Source organism: Bactrocera oleae, chromosome 3 (assembly GCF_042242935.1).
Source record: "Bactrocera oleae isolate idBacOlea1 chromosome 3, idBacOlea1, whole genome shotgun sequence".
In the NCBI taxonomy this organism is placed as follows: Eukaryota; Metazoa; Arthropoda; class Insecta; order Diptera; family Tephritidae; genus Bactrocera; species Bactrocera oleae.
The window spans coordinates 86,156,610-86,175,871 of record NC_091537.1 but is presented as its reverse complement, the minus strand read 5'-3'; the positions used below and the strand labels follow the sequence as shown (position 1 = coordinate 86,175,871).

At 31.4% G+C, this 19,262-nt stretch overlaps 1 protein-coding gene and 1 long non-coding RNA gene across 2 annotated transcripts in view; one reads left to right on the top strand and one right to left on the bottom strand.

The window, feature by feature from the left end:
- ZnT35C (Zinc transporter 35C) overlaps window positions 1-11,217 on the bottom strand; it is a 114,164-nt gene extending 102,947 nt beyond the window's left edge. Inside the window, exon 1 of the mRNA XM_014233862.3 lies at window positions 10,786-11,217. Coding sequence (XP_014089337.3) covers window positions 10,786-10,817 — 32 coding nt within the window. The 5' untranslated portion in view covers window positions 10,818-11,217. The remainder of the gene's footprint in view (window positions 1-10,785) is intronic.
- Window positions 11,218-11,352: 135 nt separating this feature from the next.
- Window positions 11,353-14,071, top strand: LOC118680374 (uncharacterized). Its single transcript, XR_011395528.1, has 3 exons — window positions 11,353-11,913; window positions 12,005-12,241; window positions 13,941-14,071. It is a non-coding gene; the product is annotated as an uncharacterized lncRNA (long non-coding RNA).
- The last annotated feature ends 5,191 nt before the right edge of the window (window positions 14,072-19,262 follow it).

Here is a 19,262-nt window from a genome sequence, read left to right as displayed (position 1 = left end):
CAATGCTACATTTTAAATTAGCATACTTCGCGGCGTAAAAGCCATGACAGAGAAAATGTGAGTGGTAAGTGGCAGCGCTTGCGACACTGGCGCGGTCGCGTGCATAGTCGCGCTGCCACTCACTGCATTTATTACGTTACTGTGGTTGTGGATTTTTTTTCGGCTGTACCGCTACACAGCAGCGCGCTCGCAGCTGATGCTTTGTGGCAACGCACACTGTCAGCTGTCGTCTGAAAGCCAGTCGTCTTTTGTCAGCTGCCAGCTTCTCGCTGCCATCTTACAATGTTGCGCTGGCGCGGCAAACGCCGCGCGTCCTGGTTGCATGAATTTTGTTGCAACTCAACGCTCAGCCAGTACGCTTTAATGCGATTGCCAGCGCTGCAAGCGCAACAGTTTGCCACAATTTGCTGGTTATGCGTTAGCGCTTATTAGGGTGAGCGAAAATTTCAAATTCTGCAGCGCTATTACTGTTGTTGTTTAAGTTTTTTGCTATAGTGGTGTGTGAATATATACAGAGATACACAGCAACGCGGCACATACACATGCACGCGGACTTAAGTGGCAGTGGTAAAAAATGCCAGCTGAAACTCAAAATCGCTAAAACTTTTTGCATTTTCGCACTCGAAAAGGCGAAAAACTAATTTAAACTTTGCATTAATCAACAACAACTAACAACAACTTGAAGTTTGCGACGCGAAGATGGCAGCGCGCGGACCAAGGCGGGAGTTTGAAGCGATAACGAGTTCAACAGCAAAGACTACAAGCAACAAAAATTAAATCACAACAAGAAAAAGCATTAACTTCGGCTGCACCCAAACTACAATACCTTTCACAGGTGCATTACTTACAGCATAAGAGTGCATAGATCTTTTTTTTTTTGATTTTGACCGACCAGTTTGTATGGCTGTTATATGCTACAGTGGTCCAATCTGAATAATTTCTACAAAGATTGTGCCGTTGCTTTAGACAATAATTTGTGCTCATCAAGATATCTCGTCAAATTAAAAAGGTTTTCATACAAGAACTGGATTTTGATCGATCAGTTTGTATGGCAGCTATATCCTATAGTGATCAAATTTCGGCGGTTGAACCAAATAACTAGGGTTTTTGGGGAGAAAAGATCGTGCGCCAAATTTCAGTTTGATATCTCAAAAATTGTGGGACTAGCATAGGCAAATAAAGACAGACAGACAGCCATGTGTGTTACAAACTTTCTGACAAACAACCCTGTTAAGGGTATAAAAAAAACACTACATAATAACAACACTCCCTTACTAAAGCCACACCAATACAATCATCTAACATAGCCAACCAACTAAAAATAGCAAAAGTTCACGCTAAAAATAATAATTAAAATGCAATGACCCTCCCTTTAGCATTTTGCGATAAGCTCTTAAAACAACAATAACAATTTAAAATTCAAAAATATCAACAGTTATAACAATGAATGCCAAGAAACTGTGTATAGCAACAACAATAAAACAGTATGCTCGCTAAGCTGCTCAACGAGCTGCTGCTAAAACCTCTTCTCCTAGCCTCACATTCTCTCACGGTCACTCTTAGCAATTTTTACTCTCCACCCAAATTTGCTTATTTGTTGTTTTTATTTTAGAATTTTCGTCACTTTCCGGTCAATTATTTGCGCAATCCCTCAGAACTTTTCACAAGTACTTTTGTTATTGTTGTTTAATTATTCATTTTTCATCACTTCTCTTTTATCAGTTATTTCGCTTTTTGTTGGTGTTTAAAGCGGATTAAATTCTTTTGGAAAATCTTTAATAAAGCTTTATATTTGTAATTGTTATATTTTGTGTGAGAAAAACTCGGTGAGTGCTTAAGTAATCATACGGAGCATTAAAATTATCAAGATGGGGTGTTAAGGGGTGGAAAATATCGAATATTAAAACTCCCGGAATACATGGATCGAAAGTCAGGAGGCTAGATATGAAGTTTTCGGGGTTTGATGAAATCAAAAACCGGACCTGTAAAATAATTAAAGGGCATAGTTTGTGAAGACTCCCGGAATACATTTATTGAGAGTCAAGATTAAGAACATAAACAATAAATGTGCTTTTAGTTCAATAGTCAGCGCCCACACTCTGTCATATAATATATGTTGAAGGTGCTACCCTTTCGGTTCCAGTCATCTTTTACATGCATATATTAATAGCAAAAAATATATTTACTCATATTATTCTCTATTATCCTCTGAGCTAACCGCAAATGCCTCGCTTTATATGCACACACTCAACCTCCTGTATTCGTTTCCATTTTTCCAGCACCTTCGCTACGAACTCACTTATAGCTCATGAGTCAACAGACAGGGCAAGCGAGCGACTTTTTAAGCCACACTGATTGGCATAATCCGACCGCAAACGGATTTGCAACGCGCAGCCGAACGGTATTAAATCAGCATGTGGCGACGCCTGTCAATTGCCTCGTGCATGCAACAGCTGCTGTTCCGCAAGTTCACAACCCAAAGCGATTACAATATCAACCGAATGTGGGTAGTACGAAGACCATACGGCGTTTAAAGGTTTCGCAAGCTGTCCAAGGCAGCGTTGTTTTTGTTTGTGATTTAATTTTAATGCAATATGTTTATAATTCTCACACGTAAAAGATTGTGTAGGTAAATGTTATGGTATGGTAATACTCGTCTGGCCAATAAGCAATAAAAGTGTCGGAAGCAAGTGTGGAAAGCAGGTGTGAATGGTTAAGCAGCTAATGTGGTCATTATCAACAGCTGTAGAGTCAACCGTGGACAATATGCCTTCCATTACAGCTGCAGCGAGATTAAGGGCGTAGACAAGTCTCCACAAATTTCATAGATTAATTGAAATATCGTAACACTTAGCGTTGGAAAAGACAATGCAAATTATATCTTCTCAAATATATATTCACGGTAATAACCCCAAGTAGATATAGTAATTCATGTCTTTCCAATTTTAATTACATATATTTCCTTACATTTAAATTCTTTAGGAAATCTGTACTTATACCAACAACAAAAGTACTTTTCTGAGTCGGTCTGTGAATATTGCTTATCGTATATCTAATCCAGGGTCAAAGAGCTTTACTTTTGCCTCCGTGGTTCAATGGATTATATACTCGTCCAGTTTTTACATTAATGCTTTCGAAATAAACTCCGTTCTTCAATAGATTACATGATCCTTATTCAGTTTTCACACTAATGCTGCCGCAAAGAGCACCGTTCTTCTATGAATTACGGGGTCCTTAATAGGGTGGAGCGAAAAAAACTTTTTTTGCTTAGCCTGAAGGTAAAATTTGTAGTTTATAAAAAAAAAATTTCAAATTTTTTTCAAAACCATCCAGACGCGGCTTAGTCACTTTTAAAGTAGATTTTAAATTAAAATTAGACGGTTTTTGACTCAAAATTTATTTTAACGCTTAAGGAAAGCATGTTGTCGTCTAAGACTTTTTTTAAAACTGCAATAATTACTACAAAAAATTTTTTTAAGTAGATAAATTTTAATTGGCCAGAAAGGGGACTCTCCACAGCTTCTAGAACACTTATCAAATTTATTTTAGGAAATAAAAATTTTAACTTGAAACTTTACTTTAAAAGTAGAGGCCGCCTCTACATGTTAAAAAAAATTGTTTTCTTCCAAAAATTTTCTTTTCATAATCTACAAATTTGACCCCACGGCTAAGCAAAAAAAAAACAAAATTCTGTTCTCGAAAGCTCGAGTCTATTTTATATTGCAAAAAAGTTCAAAACCCTCTGTGGTTCGATGGATTATATAGTTCCTTGTACAGTTTGTACTCCAGAAATGCTATATACCCGGTTCTCGAGAACTCGAGTCTATCGTATATTGCAATAAAGTTCAGATTTAGCTTGCTTCTATCGTTAGTCAATTTTTAGGAAGTTTTTATATAAGCCAATGTCTCCTGATACATAAGCGCCAGCTCCGTCATGTTGATTCGGGGTTTATCTTGATCTGACAAGTCTCACTGTCTCTTCGGACTCTACACTGAAGCATTTTGGCATACTTCTTTAATTATGTGTTTCGGAAATTTAAGTTTTGTACACTGCCTCTATGAAAAGTCGTCAGATCTTACTCAACATCCATAAAAGAACTTATCCAAATAAGGTTATTCCTGCAGATTGGATATATGAGAGTCCCACTCGACATTTACAGAAACCGGTAACTTTCAGTTCAGATAGGAGATATGGGATATCTACCATTCATTTACTGGAAACGGTAGTTACATCAGGTCGGTATATCCACTTCCAGATTCGTAACTTTCCTTGTCTTTTTACTGCCTTATTTGATTGGAGTCTCTCCTCAGCTCTTTGACTGCAAGCATAGGCGAGAATAATTGAGCCTGGCGCATTTTTCTGACTCCACTTTTTTGATGTTGAATATCTAAGATTTGCTGCTGCTGAAACTCGTCCTCTTTATAAGTTTATTAAAATTAATGGAGCCTTGTTCACATTTGTTTGTGCAGCACAGCCTATTATTCACACCACATGGCAAGTGAGTCCAGCAAGTGTTGGCGGAAAAACCTTGTACACAAGCCACGGCAACACAGTAACAACTGCATTAACACCTTCAGCCACGTCAGCATTAGCGCGCTAAAGAGCTCGACCGGCACGACATCAATGTCACCCATAGCAATTACGCGCAACTCAAGTTTGTTGCAACAATTTGCAAACAACAGCAACAACATCGATGTTTGCAAACATTGCTGTCAGCGTTCTAAGCAGTTTGCTGGCGACAGCTCAGTGTACGGATAGCCCACAAGCAGAGGAAGCGACAGTGAGCGCGGCTTTCGCACGTCACTGTTTCACCGCGATAAAGTCATCAAGCAATAATCAACAATCATACACCACCACTGTGTCCACTCACTCACACACATCCCTTCAGCGTACCCTTATTGAGGCAGCATGCACGATGTGGCAGCATTTTTCAACTCAGCATACTCAATATTTCCCGTTACCCGCTATTATTGGCAAGTTTAACGTCGTTTTTTATACCGCAGTCGCTTTTCATAGCACAGCCTCAGCTTGCTTGCTTTTCCTTTGATCTCTCCTCTACGCTTCTTTCAGTTATAAGTGTGTTTCTTCTCGGTAATCAGTGAATTATTGCCGGTAATTCAGCGCTGACAGTTTTGTGGTTCGTAAATGTCGGCGGGTCATCGTGTGGCAAGTTGGCTAAACAGTCGTGCCACACACACACACACACAATGCATCACACAAATCGTTTACGTAATCAAAACGTCCATGCCTGCCACTTAATGCAATCAGCGATGACTGCAACAGCTGCTGTTTGCTCGCCCTTACTCTTTGGTATTGCTAATATTGTAACCGATCAGCGTTATGAGTTGCTCCCTGCATTTAAAGTATACCGCTATTTAGCTTCCTATGTTGGTGTTGTTTTTATTTTTGCTTCACATTTCATGTCGATTCAATTGGGGTTACACGCTTTGAATGTGTATTCAATTATGCATGCTTGGGGCGGGTGGGATAAGGATTGAGATACTTTATGCATGAAACTTTGATAGGCAGCAGGTGTAAAGAAAGGGTACAAAAAGGAATGCAGAAAATGTAGTGTTCCGTACTTGACCGTACTGCTACTACTGGAAATCAAAACTCAGTGAGAGATGATCGCCAAAGTGCCTAGAGGATATAAAACCTACAAACATTGATACTTACATCTAAGCCCTGCCGAAGTCTGAACAGTCTAGATAAAATTGTCGTTTTATGTGCATCTCTATGATTATATGATTTTTGCTTGAGTCGAGGCTCTCAAAGTCCAACGTCATGCAATATTGTTCTACAGTTCACCATATTTAAGCCTTCTCTATTAAATAAGCGGTCTGTTCTTCACGATGTACTTCTATTCAACCTATACATCAAAACAGAGCAGAAAGACCCAAACAAAGCCAGACGCCCTCCAACTATTATATTACCATCCCATCAATATACTTGAAAGCCTTAGATTCATCGTCTTAATCTTCATTTACAACAATAATCGGCCTCTCCCTGCAAGATCGGTTAAAAACTATTTTGAAAACAGCGGCGAGAAAGTTTTGTCTGATCCGGCTTATAGCTCAAACCTTACCCCTTCTGAATACTAGTTCTTCCGGTCAATGTAGAACGCCCTCAGGGTTTCCAGGGTTTACATCTGAACAGGGTACCAAAAATTTGCGTGATTTTTCCTTGACCAACAAGGAGGCGCAATTATTTTGGAATGGCATCTACAAATCGACAGAAAGATGGCAAAATATGATAGATTTAAATGGGCAATAAGAGAGTAGCCTTTTATATTTCGCGTTTAGAGAACGAAAATCGCCGTATGGTTTTTTCAAATATTCTCCATTAGGATCTATACACTTTTGCATGTGTTTGAATCAATTGTCGAAGCACTTTTGCCACTTTGATTGAGATATCTCCCAAATATGCAAACTGAGCGGATCAACCGTCTCTTCAGGTGTCGAAAAACGTTGGCCTCTAAGTTTATTTTTTACATACATGAAAAAAAGTCATCCGGTACCAAGTCACGACTATTCGGCGGATGACTCATCAAATCGGTGTTTTGAGTGCTCAAAAATGCACTTGCTTTATTTGATCTATGAGAGCTCGCATTCTCGTGGTTAGTTTTCCTTATTTCGAGAAAGACAACTGGCATACAAATGGTTGTGTATCATTCAGAATTTACTCATCTGTGGTGTTCCTGTGGTATGGTTGCGACATATACAGTTTTTCCAAAAAAAAACAGGAACAATTTGCTTGGAAGTGCTTCGTGCGCGAATAACTTTGGTTGGATTCGACTGATATGGGAACGCCTAAACAGTCGACTGCTGCTTACTTTCGAGCACATACGCGTAAATCCACGATTCACCACCTTTCACGATGTTATAGACATGTTTCGAAGCACCGCAGTCGCATTTTTTAAACTTTTCTCTAGATTAATCGAAATGAGCTTGAGAAATTGTGTGGGATCCAACGTGAAACAATTTTTTTACAGTCAAATCTTAATACTATATTGAATATATGTTGGTCCCACTAATGCATATAGTTGTCTCAATATCACTAAAAGTTACATAAGGATCTTGCAATATCAGTTTGCGCACAGCATCAATAGTTTCCGTAACAACAAGTAATTTTGGACGACCTTCAGAAAATTTATCTTGCACTGATCTACGACCTCGATTGATACACTCTTGATGAGTTAATCCACGTAGAAAGTTGTAAAAAATACTCGAGCGAAAACGTACGCGATTTAATTCCATTTTCTGGCCGAGATGAATATTTTAAGTCACTGTAAACAACACAGATAGTGCTCGTATGTCAAAACGAGTACAGTATGTACAAGTATAACGTCAACAATGTGAACTTTTCGATAAAGTTGTGAGTTGCCAGATTGCAACACTAAGATAGCCAAATCCCGAAATCTAAAAGGCAACCTACGTACTTTTTTTAATACTATTGTAGATGTGTTTTCTTAAATAAATAAACCCAATATTTCGTCTTTTGTTTTCTCAAATACTACTTGGTCTTAGATTTATTTGGATTTCCGTGGAATTTTCAATGAATGATAAGATTATTATATATTACCTGAGATAAAATATTTTGATATTCAAGTCCAGCTATTTCGAGAACAGTTGCTGCAGAAAGCTCAGAACTACGTTTATGAGGAAAAAAGGCATTTTGAGTACACAAGTGAGTAGTTACAGATAATCCTTCAAAGAATCTTTCAGCATTGTTCTACAACAGATTTCCGTACCAAAAATTATAAAACTTGAACTCTATCTTCATCAATATTTGAAGAGCTTCAAACAATTTCTTTTTAAATTCATTTTTAAGCTCCAATTTATACGGCCTACAAATTCAACGTACTATCTCGAAATAAGCTAATTAAACAGAAACTATTTAGTTTATCATCAGATTATTCCTTATCAAATCAAAAGTTACTGGCGGTCAACTTTAATTACTAACTTATTAACATAGATGATATAATGATAATAACGCGTAATAATTAAATGTAGAATGAGAGACTTAATAGCGGGTGTGTCACTGTGCAAGAACTCTGTTTGCAAACTCTAAAAAACTGGCTACAAGTGGTTTAAAGGTGAAAAAGAGCAATTGAGCATAACTTTTTGTGTTAGGTTATGCCTATACTTTGTGAGAGTCGAAGAGCGCAGAAAAATAGTTGAGTTGTTATATTTTCTAACCTTTAAACCTTTTCCGACGATAACTTAACCTTACCATTTTTGTTAATCGCTTGACGAGCTCTAATTATATACCCTATAACTTTTAATACCTTTGTCGGTAAATACTAAGCAAGAATTATCAAAACATCATTCATCGTAGTAAATAAATAAAAATACACTAGACTTTCTAAATCTTTTAAACGCTGCTAATTAAGTGTAATAAAGCGCAAAAAAGAAAATCAGTTGTAAATTTTTGCGCTCGGTTTATGATCTACTTTCAGAGAGAAAATAAGATTATTTATTTATTTTTGTGAATTCGAAACTCTTTGAAAAATGACGGCAACATTTTATGCTTTTTTTATAAATTTAAAGCTTCTCTGACCTGATTTCTGCATTTTAGTTTTCAAACATTGCAATATGCAATGGATTGTTCAACGGTAAATATTGAGGTAATATTTATCAATAAAGTGATATTTTATCATTTTTTCTGTAAAATGTTTACTAATATTTTAATTAACTTATATCGATTTTATCATAATTTTTTTTTGTAATATTCATATTTTAAATTGGTATAAGATTGCTCAACGGTAAATGTTGAGGTAATATTTATCAATAATGAAATTTCAACAATTTTTTAAACGAAATACTTATTGATATATTGATTTTATGATATTTTTTTATATTAATCACATTTGTTTAGTCAAAGTTCTAACTTAAGTATTTAAAAATATTATTATCGATTTTATAAATATTATTTTTATTAAATATTCTAACATTTTTTGACCCAAGTATTTATTGATATTTAAATGATTTCTATCGCTTATTATCAATTTTATAATTTTTTTATTTTTTATTTATCGATATATCGATTTTGTGAATATTTTTTATTAATCACATTTTTTTATTCAACATTCTAACTTAAGTATTTGTTATTATTATTAAACATTTACAAATATTATTTATTCTGCAATATTCAAAATATTAATTGATATTTAAAAAAATTTTATTGATTTTTATCGATTATATAAATTATTTTTTTATTTACTTTTGTATAACTAATACATTTTTCATTCTATATTCTAAAAATAGTAAAAAAAAGTTTTCGATTTTTCTCGATACATTTCCAACATCTTCGACTTTTGTAATAATTTTTATATTCCTGTGAAAGCCTAATATATCGTTCAAAGAATTTTCTTGTTAAAAATGTATTTGAACTTAAAATTGTTTAAATACACCAAGGATTTGCTCCTTTTATCGATTTGGATTTGCTCCTTTTGTCGATTATTATTTTTGTTTTTTATTATTATGTTATTTATTAAGCAAAATTTACAAAGGGATCTGCCTGTAGGAAAAAAATAATAATGAAGCAATTTTATAAACATTTATATTCTAAAATATCATCATGTAAGTAATTGTGACGCAATAATTGGTTATTTTTGACGAAAAAAAAGCGATTTTACGAATGACATTTTATTTTACCATAGAAATAGGCAAAAAAAGATGATATTCCAACAACATGTAAACAGAATTCGATAGCTTTTTTTAATGCTACTATGAAATATAGAAATAGTCTAACAACTAAAAACTTTATTCAGCATTTAATTATGTATAAAAAAATATTATCGAAATAAACTTATTTTCGATCAAATAGTGAAGGAAATAATCAGATCATAATTTATCGATAATTTGTAAGAATTAAAATAAGAGAGATATGATTTCAAAGTTGGATTATTTGAGCGTTTTTTATTTAGATTTTATAATTATTTGCTAAAATATGAATAGTAAACTCACTTAAGGAGCTATATCCACTTGCAGGTAAAAAAAAAACGCTTTTTGGTATTTTATTTTTTGTTTTTTTTTTTTTGAAGAGACATTTTATTTAATAAATAAATGAAAATAATGTGTATTGACTGAATTTAATAGGCTTTAACAATCCACGACGCATTTTGAAAAATGTTAGACTCTTGATCCCATAGCCGATCTCCAGGAGGAGCTCCGAAAAAAGGTGTCTGCCAGAGAGAAAAATCTACCTACTTAAAATTATCTCAAGTCCTTAAATCAAAACACATTTATTTTACAATAAACGAATACAGGTAGTGATCAAAGGACTAATAGAAATTTTGATTTTTTCCAAATGGTTGCGTCCCAAAAAAAAGTTCGGTTTTTGTGAAAAAATTTACGTTTCAAAGATGCTTAAAAAATTTAAATTATTATGCAAAATCTAATTCCTTCGGTCATTACCTGACAAATTCTTGTATATGTAAGAAGGTCGCGTTAAAAATTCAAGTCAAAAAAGTGCAGACATTTAAGGCAAATTTTCCTCACTGACTCTGCGATCAAAGTTTCGAGAAAATCGCGTTTAAACCGATTCCACAAAATAAAAAAAATCTTACAAATACGCTCATAACTTCTTCTTAACCATTTGTCGAAACAATTCCAAATTTGTGGAGAATATTTTCAAATACATTTATATTCGATATATTTGCAAAAAATTGTTTTTATTTATGAAATTCGCAAGTGGATACAACCCCTTAATTACGTAACTTTTATTTATGGCAACCCTAGCATATATTGCTTATGTTTTTATTCTCCTTCCCATTCACTTACATGACAAACGGTGTATCTTCCTTCTTCGACATTCTGCTTTAGCACTTTTTATTTAATTTTCTCTCGAAAATGAGCGAGAACTTAATTTTTAAACTATTATTTTTATTTTTTTTTTGTGTTTTTTATTTTAATTAAACCAAAAGTTGATTGGAAAATAGCAAATATCCAAAACAGCAAGCAATAATAAATGTTTTCGATATATTTTTTTGTTTCTTTTAATTTATTTTGCCTTTTAATATTTCTTGAGGGAATAACTACGGCTTTTGGGCAAGATAAAGCTAGTAGGCTTCTGTAGGGTTCAATAATCTTAGTATTAATTCACTTTAGAGATGTAACTGTATTTATAGATATGCATATACATTTTTTTGTTTTACAATAAACACACTTTCAACTTAACACTTGACACACAAATTTATCACGAAATGTAATGAAAGAGCAGTTTTGAAATTTTTTGAAGGTTTTGTATTTCTTCATGAAAGTTTTTTTTATTTTTTTCAATTTTCTTTTATAAGACGTTTATACTTTTTTTGATTTTATTTTTGTTTGGAAATTTTTGTATTTGTTGTTTTTTGTAATTTTTTAATTTTTTGATTTTCAAATTTATCAAAATGAAGTCTAAACTTCAATTCCAACCCTCACACACATTTTTCACAAATATTTCAGACCTAAAATTTCTTTGTTTAAACCACAATTAAATTTACACGTGCTCTTCTATTGAAGCTTCTTCGAAATGGACACAGCAAAGTGACAATTTCCAACGTTGCTGAGGAACTGAATGCGTTGATTTTGAAGTTAATGACTTTTGGATGGATAAACAACGGATAAGAAACGCAAGTCGAGGGGTAAACCGAGAGTGCGTGATGAAGGAGGAACGGCAACAGCACAAATGCATATGCAAATATAGAATTATCAGCAACTACAAGACTTATAAAGAATGATGTTGTTGATCACTTTTATGAAATGTCAAAGCAACAACAACTTGTTAGCAAACAGTGTTGAAATACCGAAGGAGGCGAACAAGCGAGCAAACGAGGAGTCTGTTAGCGGCGTGCAAAGCAGCCAAGTTGTGGTGCTGAGTGAAAGGCGTTAAAGTGATAAGACAAATCACAAATATACTTACGTACAATTGTACAAATATATATACACATATATACATATCTACATATATACCTATCTAAATTTGTGTTGGTATATATTTATTAATGTTTATTTTATGTAGGTAAACATGTATGTGAGCGCGCGTACAGTGAGTTCATTGTGTGGTGAGATGTGCAAACTCAAAGACAACAATAACAACAACAAAAATAACAACAACAGTAACAGTGACGTTTAGTTTTATTACAAGTAAAACAGTTAAATGTGGAAAAATAGAGATTTATATGAAAACTATTGTAGATAAGGAATTTAAGAGACGCGCTGCAGCAAAGATGGAGAGCAGAAAGCAGTCATTGTACTCGTATGTATTTTTGTATATTAATGAATGGAGTTTTAGTGATTTTTAGTTGTTCTAAACTTATTTAATATGTGCAATATTATATAGCAACAAGTGTGATAGTGGGATGAGTAATATACTGATGCTCACATTCGTACATAACCTCAATTAAATTATTGCTATTAAAATTCAGCAATTAATCTTAAAGAAAATACAAAATTGTTAATTTTGGCTGCACCGACACTATAATACACATTACAGGTGCATTTTTTATAGCATAAAATGATAAAAAAAAATCCCTTACTCAATTTTGAACGGTAAGTTTGTATGGCGGCTATATGCTATAGTGCTACAATCTGTACAATTTGTTCGCAGATTGTGGCATTGTTTTTGATAATGATCTATAAAAATTTTGTGTAAATTTCTTGTCGAAAAAGAAGGTTTTCTATATAAGAATTTGATATTGATCACTTAGTTTATATGACTGCTATATTCCAAACTGGTCTGATATCGGCGGTTCCGACCAAAGAGCAGCTTCTTGGAAGGAAAAAGCTGTGCAAATTTTCAGATCGATGTCTTAAAAACCGAGAGCCTAGTTCGAGTTATACATACGCATATGTACAGACAGATAGACGGACATGGCTAAATCGATTCAGCTCGTCACATTTGAAATTTGTAAAAAGCTCAAAAATTCTCATTTTTCACATAAAAGCTCAAACGACTTCAAGAAGCTCCATTTCTTTTAAAAAATTAAACTACATATCAGAAAATTCAAATTTTAGAAATAAATGTTTATATTTGAAAAAACCAATATATTTCACAAAAATTTTAATATAGTGGAAAAAACTTAAAGTGAATATTTTTACAAGAAGAGTAAAAAAATCGATTACAATAGTTTTTGAAACACTGTATATATTTTAAGCTTATATATGATGAAAATCAGCAAATTCAGAAAAGTTTTATTGTACTCTATATAAGCTCTAATAGCTTTTGAAAAGCTCAATTTTTTTTTTACAAAAGCTTAAGCGACTTCAAAAAGCTACAACTTCTCTTTGAAGGGTATAATTGCAATTCCGAAAATACAAAGCACATTTCAGCAAGAACTAATTTTTCGACTAAAAATAGCAAAATGTTTCAAAAGAGCTCAAACATAAAAAAAAAATTGCATGAATACTACATATTTTGGAAAAAAATATATATAAAATATACACCACAAAAGCTTTTACATATTTGCGCAAAGCTCTAATGTCATCTAGATAAGCTGAAGTTGCTTTCAAAAAGCTCAAATGCATTACTAAAAAAACTTTACAGTACAAAAAATCAAAATATGTTTTATAAAATACAATGTATTTCTCGATATTTGCGAAGCCTATGATATATTTAAAATAAAAGTATATATTATATTGTAGAGTGGTTTAAAATTAATTTCAAAATAAAATTGTCAGCAGAAATTGAGATATACATATTTTAAAAATAGTTTTTAGAATTTTAGAAACTTTCAAATAGGGTTTAGCGTAATTGGGAAAAGTCAAAATACTAACAAAATATACAATTATAGCTTGGAAAAATTAGAATTTAGGTAATGCTAATTTAATTTTATGAAAGTTTAATAAATTTAAAGGCTTATATCCACTTGCAAGTTGTGAAGTGAGTGTATTTTTGTGCATTTTTTTTGAAGCGGCATTTTATTTAATAAATAAATAAAACTAATGTATATTTACAGAATTTAAATTTGGAATTCGCTTGATTCCGTAGTCGATCACCAGGAGGACCAAAGCAAAAAGGTATGTGGCGGTGAAGAAAATTTTTCTGCTTAAAACTATCTCAAATCCACAAAGCAAAAAAAGATATTAATGAATGTATGTAATGATCGAAATTTTGACTGCCGATTACACTAAGTTAAAAAATCTAACAAATGAAAACAGATCATATTTCTCTTCTTTTTTTTTTTTTTTCTTCTAAGATAGTCGTTGATGTTTGACGCTGAATACCACGTAAACGCTTAACTTAATCGCAAAATTATACAGATCATTTATAGTTGGAAGCGAGATATGAATTTTTCTATCTGATAGTAAGAAAAAAAAATAGATAATTGTAAGACGAAAGACATTCACGTTACAATTAAGAGCTCATACTAGGAGAGACTTTATTAGAGGTGTCTAAGAACATATTTTTCCGAGTACCAACTAAAAAAAAGATAAGTTATTTTCTACCCACTCTCATAAACATAAATAACATACAAGTATGTACTCCTCTACATGCTTTTCAACATGTCGTGTCTTTTTTCTACTTACGCACTTCTTAATCTAATTAAAGCAAATAACTTCAATAAATAATAAGGAATGTTCTCGTTGGACAATAATGGGGGGTGCTGGCAATTACTCTGTGTAAATACAAGTATGTCTAGTATATAAATATTTGTAAAGATAAAGTAGAAGGAATGGCGAGTTTTTCGAAAGCCTTGACGTTTTTATTAGAATAAAACCTGCCACTACATTCCATATATATTTTTAAAATATAACCTGTCACCTGGTTTTTACAACTATATAATGTTTTACATTTTTTAATAAATTATTATTTTTTATGTTTCTAGAATGTTTATAAACATTATTATAGTTGTTTAATGTTACGTATTTTACAGGTTGTCACTTTGAAGAAAAAATAAATAAAATGAAACCAAAAAAAATTAGAAATTAAAAAAATAAAAATTATGAAATAATATTTGAACATAATTAACTTTTTAAAGTAAAAAATTTAAGAAAACATTACACAAAAATCAGCAACAACGAAAAAGTAAAATAAAATGGCAATAAATTAAATTAGTTAAAAATAATAATTAAAATAAAAAATAAAATTAAAATAAAATAATATAAAATTAAAATAAATAAAACAAAATACAATAATTAAAAATATATATATAAATAAATATACTAAAAAAAGGGTAAATGAAATGAAGTAAAATAAAAGAAAAGAACATAAAAAAATTTAATATTTTTATTTTTAGAATAAGGTATAAAATAAAAAAGCTTAAATAATATAAAACAAAATAAAATACAGAAAAAGTATATGAAATAAAAAATAAAATAAAAATCTTAAAAAATATAAGATTAAATAAAATAATAAAAATAAAATGAAAAAAAAGCATTTAAATATTATAAAATAAAATACAACAAATCAAAAATAAAAACAAAATTAAAAAAAGAAAATTTAAATAATTAAAAATAAAATAAGCTATAAAACAATAAAATCAATAATAAAAGAAAATTTTAATAAAGAAAGCAAAATACAATAATTAACAAAAAAAAACATAAAAAATATTAAAATTAAATTTATTAAAAATAAAAAACGAATAAAGTAAGTAAAATAAAATCATTAAAAACGGAATAAAATTAAAAACAAAATTAGTTAAATTGAATATTGTTTCACACATTTTTTTACATTTCAAATCCACCCACACCTGCCTTCACATTTAATTAAGTTCGGCTGCTATCCAAGTAATGAGCTTTTAAGCACACAAAGCTTTCGTATGAGTACTAAAAACTCTGTTGGATATTTTCTGTATGCTTCTAGCAATGTGAATAAAGTAGTGGTTGCATTTGGCACTGAGCAGCTTTTAACAGTAATAAAAGCTTTAAATTGCTAGCTTTATCACAAACATAGACCCTGAACAAAAACAGTAAATAAGCGAACCACGTAGTTAATTTGGTACAGAAAACAGGTAAATATTGATGTTACGTAAACTTAAATTTACACTTTCTGTAACTAAAATGCATGGTATTTTAATATAATTGAAGTAGTAATTTGTTGTTTACTACAATATTTTAATTCAATATAAAATTATACATTATCATAACTTTCTACGATTTAAGTGCAGAAATAGGTTAATAATGGATATTCAAAATTTCCCCTCACAGAAGGAGAAACATTGCAGGTCTCGTTTTTGTTTAGGGTACTGGCCTAACTATGGGATAGAAATTGGTATTGCGCCTAATTGTAGGCCATATATTTTATTACTTTACTTAATTTTATGTTGCCAGCTTTAAGAAAAGGGCTGAAGTTCGAAAAAACAGTAAATTTCGATCAAATAAAATTGCATATGAGCGTTTGGAAAGATTTATGAGTTTATGGGAAATAAATAAATTTCAATTTATATAGAGTAAAATATTTAGAAAATTGAATTAATTAATAAAAACTTAGCAACAACTTAGGTAGGTAAACTAAGAGACAAATATTGAAAACATATGTTATATCTCAATTAAATGCTTCCTTTTTTTGTTTTTTCTTCATAATTTTCCAGCTAACAATTTTTTTTAACGATCAACAATAATCGGCCATAAAGAGACGATCCCAACACTTTGATAACGTTTTTACGTCACTTTTAATTCATTGTGCAGCCGCACTCTTTATTTCTTATTATAATTATCTAAATTATCCGAAAATGTATCCAATTGATTTGCGGATATATGTAGTCAAACTTGATACTCATATTTGCTCCTAGAATCATAAATTTGTCAGCATATTTTGAAAAATTGATTCATAATTTGGTGCTCTGTGGTTACCTAGGAAAATTTCGACTATCAACACTAAACTTTTCTAAGCTTCATATTCGGAATACAGTCATAGCTTTGATAAAATCTGTATATTTGATGAATTGTCAACAAATAGTCTAGTTTTCAACTTATCCATACCAAGCTTTGGAAATTTTCAACAAATGTAATTAAACTAATATCCTGCCATTGCTTTATCATTCCTAAATTGATCACGTTTAAAATCCTTAAGTTTATTTTGAGAAAATAACTTAGGCGTAGATGTTTCATCCTACCTTTTTCACTTCCACTGATAGATTGCACCGATTTCTGAGAATTTGTCGATATTATTGCTTCTGAGAGCATGCGAATTACTTTTAAAACGCAAAGGGAGATTTTTATTGAGTAAAGTTGGACATTTAGTAGACTGTAGATTTAGATACTTCCAAGTTTAAATTTTATTAAACCTTCAAACCTTCCGCATAATTTTCCTCATTTTTTTTGGTAATGAGAATGAAAGTGGGAATTACGTGATGCTTGTATGCGCGAAAAAGGGGCGCAGAACCCTAATCATGGATGGAAAAATAAATTTTATTACCAATACACCGAAAATTGGTCAAAATATATAGATCGAAATCGAAATTTATTAAAATATCCAGGGCAACAAATAAATAGCTTTTTGTAGGGCTCTGTTGCATAGGTATACCTACACACATACATATATGATACATTTTTTGTAACAAAAAATATATGTAATTAAAAATATTTATATTAAAAACAAAATAGTTTGGTTATTAAAAAATTGTGTTCAATAAAATATTCTGCATACTAATACTTTTGATGATTTATATAACAATAAATCATATAAAATTTGAAAAAATTATTTAAAATATTTTGTTGTTTTATAATTTCAATTTTTTATGATTTGTTCTTTTAATTTATCTTATACAAAATACTTTTTTTTAATTATTTATTTTAAACTACATATATATTATATATTTAGTTAAATTTTTTAAGCTACTTCATTAATGAAAAAAGAAAATTTAATTAATATTTTTTTTTATAAAATTTTTATGTGTATTGTACATTTGTGTGTACATTGACATTAATATATATATTTTCATTTTGAAAAGAAAATATTCGGCAAAGTTTATTACAGCTAAATTTTTTTTAGAATTTTTTTTTTGTTAGAAAAATTTTTTATGAAATTATTTAAATTAAAAGGTATAAATTTTTTGCTTTGAAAAAAAAAGTTTGCAGGGTTTCTAAGGTTAAATATTTTTTTTTTTGGAAAAAGCTTTTTTTAAAAAAATGTGTTTTTTACATTATCTTGATTAGTAATTATTTATTTTTGAGAATAATTATATATATTCTTTTATTTTCAAAATAAAAAAACATGTTCGGCGGGATGATTTACAGCCAAATAAATACATACAAGCATACATATGTCTATATTATTATTTATTATTATTGTTTCTTTAGTAATCCCTAATCAATAAGTAATTGTGCCTAATCCTCTTCTGAATGCCCCCTAACATAATTACTAATCGAAAAAAACAACAACAAAAGCAATTGCAACAACTTCACGGTTATGTGTTACCCAAAGCAAAATGGCAGATAATAATAAAAATAGATTTACTCGAGCATCTCAACTAAACACTTATGCGCCAACTGGTTTGCAAATAATTTAGTATTGTATATAAATTAATAGCTTTTGCCAAAACAACGAAACAACGCACACATACTAAGAGCTGGTAAGAGGTGGCAGTACCCTAATGCTTGGCATTTCCAAGAAATGAGCAGCTATAAACCACACGTGCGAATTATCCCATTTCACTTTGCACGAGTGTACGTAGATAGAGACAAACATACATACTACAAGTATATACATGTACTGACACACATAGATTCATACAAACATACATTTCAATGGAATAGAAACACTTTCTTCGGCACCAGCAGCTGACATGCATTCGCTGGGCTTTTGTTATGTGTGTTTGTGTGTATGTGTGAGAGAAAAGGAGAAAGTATGCTTATGTGTGTGTATCAGAACACTACATGCTGGCTGCCAAGCGCTAGTCATGCATGCACAATGCAATAACAAAGCGCACAACAAAATTTTTTATTACATTTTGTTTTCTCGGCTATTGTTTGCATACTTAGCGGCGCCAAAACCGATTGTGCCAATGGAGCAAGGTGCCAGTGCATGCAAAAATGGAAATATGCCCATCACACACATACATTTACAACATACATACATACATCTACATATAGACAAGTGAAAATCACTGATTTATATGCATATGTATGTCAACAGACACGCGAATGCCGAAACAGCCAAGCAAGGCGTTTCAAAGCCGCTGAGTGTTTATATATGGATGTGTGTGTGAGTGCTATATATGTATTTATATTTATATGTGTGTGTAAATTTCCCTCGTGCACTTTGCTTTTTGGCTGCTTTCCATACGCTTTTCGCCGTTGACATTTGCCACGCTCTGCCATTCATTCTTCTGCGCGAA